Here is a 4539-nt window from a genome sequence, read left to right as displayed (position 1 = left end):
TGTGTGACTTGGAGGGGAACTTGGATGTGATGGTGCTCCCATACAACAGCAGCCCTTGTCCTTCTAGGTGGTGGAGGTTGCGGGTTTTGGAGGTTCTATCAAAGTTCTGGTCGAGTTGCAGATGTATAAAGTTCCTTTCCTTCGCCCCCTCCCCCTCCCACCTCTCTCCTCCCATAGAGGCCAGAGTCTTGTGTAGGCCCAGACCAGGTGGTGGATTCCCTTCTCTGCAGGACATTAGTGAACCAGTTGGGTTTTTATGACAATCCGGCAGCTTTCATGGTCACTTTTTTCTAGTGCCGGCCCACCAAATGACCAGATTCACTGAGCTCAATTTCACAACCTACCTTTGTGGGTTGTCTCTCACACTCCCTGTTTTAAATTAATTTTACAGGACACTGGAAGGGGAGGATTTACAGATGGTAAGCTCAAACCAAACCTCACTTCAAGATCTGACAGATTCACTTGGCTCATCGGATCTGAATATCACCGGCCTCTGAACATGGAAGCAAAGAGCACCGTTCACAGCGGGGAGAAACCGTACACGTGTTCTGTGTGTGGACGAGGCTTCAGCCAAACCTCTGGCCTATCGAGACACAAGCGCATTCACACCGGGGAGAGGCCGTTCACCTGCTCTGAGTGTGGGAAGGGATTCACTAATTCATCCAACCTGCTGACACACCAGCGTGTTCACACCGGGGAGAGGCCATTCACCTGCTTAGAGTGTGGTAAGGGATTCACTGATTCATCCACCCTGCTGAATCACCAGCGAGTTCACACTGAGGAGAGACCTTTTAACTGTTCGGACTGTGGGAAGTGTTATAAAGGTTCCGGGGAACTGATACGCCATCAACGTGTTCACACTGGGGAGAGACAATTCACCTGCTCTCACTGCGGGACTGAGTTCAGGCGATCATCTGAGCTCATTGTACACCAGCGCACTCACACTGGGGAGATGCCATTCAGGTGCTCTCACTGCGGGACTGGGTTCAGGCAGTCATCTGCGCTGACTGTCCACCAGCACACTCACACTGGGGAGAAGCCGTTCACCTGCTCCATGTGTGGGAAGGGATTCACTCAGTCATCCCACCTGCTGAGACACCAGCGAGTTCACACTGGGGCGAGGCGGTTCACCTGCTCTGTGTGTGGGAAGGGATTCACAAATTCATCCAACCTGCTGAGACACCAGCAAGTTCACAAGTGACTGCAGGGGTTGGATTCTGTTGTTGTTGCTGCTGTTAATCACATCCAGGACTGAACCATGTTAATTCTGACAGTTTGGGATTGTTTCTGCTGATGTTATTAACTCCGGGAACTGGGCTGGAGTGTAATATTCTGGATAGATGTCAAATAAATCAACTTTGTTTTAAACACATTGTTGTAGATTTTTGTCTTTCCCACCTGAGTGTTTAGCATCACCTGGCTGGAGCTCAGAAAGGACAATCTGGGAGAGGATCGTACGGTGGGAACAGAACTCCAGCCTGGACACAGTCCTTCAAGGCCACACTGAGAGGGGCAAACGGCACTTTGGTCTTTCTTGTCTCTCTTCACTGACAGCAAAGTTGCCGTGCGGGTTGATCTCGAGGCGTGTGAGAAACTTGTCCCAGCCGCTCTCTGCCATGGTTCAGAGCTCCTTGGCACGGAACAGAAGGCTCCTTTAGGAATGTACCCCAGTGCTTTTTTTTTAATGGCCTTATTAACCTGTGTTGCTACTTTTAGTGATTTGTGTATCTGTATCCCTGGAACCCTCTGCTCCTCCAGCCCATTTAGACTCTTAGGGGGAAATTCGGTGGCGCCCCCTTTGGGTCGCTAACGTCACCACGGCTAATTTTAGCGCCCTGAAAAAGTTGGCGCCCCTGCGCATTAAATTCAGCGGTAGCGCCCCAAGCAGGAGGCAGGGTGCTACTGGAAGCGCTCCCTTCCGTCTTGAGGCGCTACCAGTGAATTTCACGGCTCTTCGTGTAAAAGTGCCACGCCCATCGGCACAAAGCACCGTGTCATAGCAGACCTCCCTCCCTGATTAAAGGGGAGGGGCCTAGCACTGCGCACACCAGGGCCCTGCTGGACCATCGGGGAGTGGGGTGTCGGATCAAGAGGAGCGCCGGGCTGTGCGATCACGGCCGACACCCCGAAGAAGAAAGGGGAAGGGGGCAGGTGCTGGCAGTCGGCCAAAATAAAAAGTTGCCGCCCGACACCTGCCCTTTAAGTGGCGTCGCCGCGGCTGCAGGAACGACCCCTGACTCTGTCAGTCATATCGTCCGGCGATAGGTCAGGGGTCGCAACTCAAGTTTGCAGCCGGGGTGCTGCTCGTGGCGATGACGTCATTGCCGGCGGTGCAGTGCCATGGGGAGCTACTGACTAGCTCCGCCGCTAACCTCCCACTGAATTTCGCGGGAGGCACAAAGCAACCCAATTTCACCCCCTTGTCCAAGTAGTGAGTGGCCTCCTTATTCTTCCCACCAAAACACACCCCCTCACACTGATCTATAGTGAAATTCATTAACACACCACCTCACACTGAGCTACAGTGAAATTCATTTGCCAATTACACGCCCATTCTGAAATTTATTAATATCTTCTTGCATTTTGTCTTCCTCAGGATTAACTCTACCTCCCAATTTGGTGTCATCGACAAATTTTGAAATTGTGCTGATTCCCGAGTCCAAATCGTTTCTGTAAATGGTGAACAACAGTGATCCCAGCTCCGATCCCTGTGGAACACCACTTCCCACCTTTTGCCAGTCTGAGTAGCTGCTCCAAACCCCTACTCTCTGATTTCTGTTTTGTGACCAGCTTGCTATCCATAAACCGTATGTAAGATCTACAAGATGACCCAGGTCAGGCCGTGTGGAGTGAAGGGCCAGGCAGCAGAATGGATGGAAAGATGGCTACAAAACAGAAATCAGAGGGTTGGAGTTAAGGGAAGTTTGTTGCGATCTTTCCATCCATTCTGTTGCCTGGCCCTTGACTCCACTCGGCCTGACCATGGTCATCTTGTAGACCGTACATACTGCAGACACAGTGCACCAGTGGTGGAGGGGGTGGATATTGAGTCCTGTGGCAGGGGCGCTGATGAAGTGGATTTCTCTGTGAGTTTTGAGGCATCGCTAGTGGCGTTTTTCACCTCTTTCCACCTTTAAAAAAAACCTTGCTGGCAGTTTATTAAAGCCATTAACAGCCGCTCGGGTGGAACACACCAATAAATGAGGCCTTGTTTCCCTCACAATGACAGGGCTGAACCCGAGTTAGAAAACATTTAGTATTTAAACCAGACTGGGCGGGGCCTGAGGTGCGAGTTAGTAACGGAAAATTGGTGGCCAGCGTACTTCACACCAGGGCTGAGGACCCGGGGACTCGGGTTTCTGTGTCATTTATTGATTAATTTTGTTTATTGATCAATCTCAATCAGACTGGCGGGTCATCGTGCTGTCTGACGGAGGTGAGGGTCCCCAATGGAGGGCTCTCTTTGCGAGGGTCCTTCCCAGCACCATTGGGGATCTGGGGTGGAGACTGTTGCAGGGAGCTGTCGTGTGCAACAGTTTTGAAGCTCCTTTCCGGACTCCAAGGCCAGATGTGTTTTTTGCAGCCTAGAGGAGTCCACGGGCCGTGTATATATTCAGTGTGAGAGGTTGCAGCCCCTGTGTAGTTACCTGAAGGGGCTGCTCCTCAACTCTTGGTTACACTTTAGCCCCACGGTCCTAATCTTTGCCCACCTGGTGCGGAGGGGGGTGGGTAAGTCAGAGGATCTTCTCCTGGACCTGCTCTTGGGCCTGGCGAAAACAGCAATTTGTCGGTCCAGGATGGGCGGGGCCCATGGGGGGTCACTCTGGTTGCCTGCTTCTCTCCCATGGTCTTGTCCCTGCCCGGGTGGCCCTGGAGAGGGAGCAGGCGGTGTCCACCAGTTCACTTGATACCTTCCTCGACCGGTGGACATGGAAGGTATGAAGAGGCAATAATCGATCCTCACAATCACATTGTGATTGAATTATTAATTGCGTGTGTGTCACAAATATATTTCTTCTATTTTGATACACAAGTTCTACTAGACATGTTAAACTACTAGTTATTTAATCAGGGCTGCAGCTGCTGAAAGGTTGACTGTACTGAGGTTTGTGGCCAGAGCTGGCAGACGTGTTGTTCTGAAGTCTGATGTCTCACACCTGAAGAGTCTGTTTATGTCGTGTTGTAATGACCTTTTTCTGTTGCCTGGTGTCAGAAATAGAAATCAAAGGGAGATGATGCCTCACTCTGTTAATCAACTCTTTGACACATTTCCATGCATTTCCTTTCTTAATTTACAAAGATCACAACTCCATTAGTGAACAATGGATTGCCAGTCTGCCACTTTTTAGTGAGGCTTGAAAGGATTCACTGTGAAGCTACACCTGCCCATCTGTCTGTGTATCACTGTGTTTGGATTGTGTTAAACAACAGTCCTAATATCTCACCTACATCCATTACAATGTTTGAAATGTTAGATTGTACTTGGAAGAAGTTGAGTTTGAATGACAATTCTGAAATTGGGAGCTGTTAAGGATTTCT

At 50.4% G+C, this 4539-nt stretch overlaps 1 protein-coding gene across 1 annotated transcript; it reads left to right on the top strand.

The window, feature by feature from the left end:
* Positions 1–227: 227 nt before the first annotated feature.
* Positions 228–1362, top strand: LOC147091614 (uncharacterized). Its single transcript, XM_085976839.1, has one exon. The coding sequence runs from the start codon at positions 500–502 to the stop codon at positions 1199–1201; it is 702 nt and encodes a 233-aa protein (XP_085832965.1). The 5' UTR covers positions 228–499; the 3' UTR covers positions 1202–1362.
* Positions 1363–4539: the final 3177 nt, after the last annotated feature.

The sequence above is a fragment of the Somniosus microcephalus genome, unplaced genomic scaffold (assembly GCF_052327205.1).
Source record: "Somniosus microcephalus isolate GS21.2 unplaced genomic scaffold, FLI_Smic_1.0 unresolved_chr3, whole genome shotgun sequence".
NCBI classification, from domain to species: Eukaryota; Metazoa; Chordata; class Chondrichthyes; order Squaliformes; family Somniosidae; genus Somniosus; species Somniosus microcephalus.
Note: the sequence above shows the minus strand (reverse complement) of the source record. Positions and strands in the feature narration are given on the sequence as shown.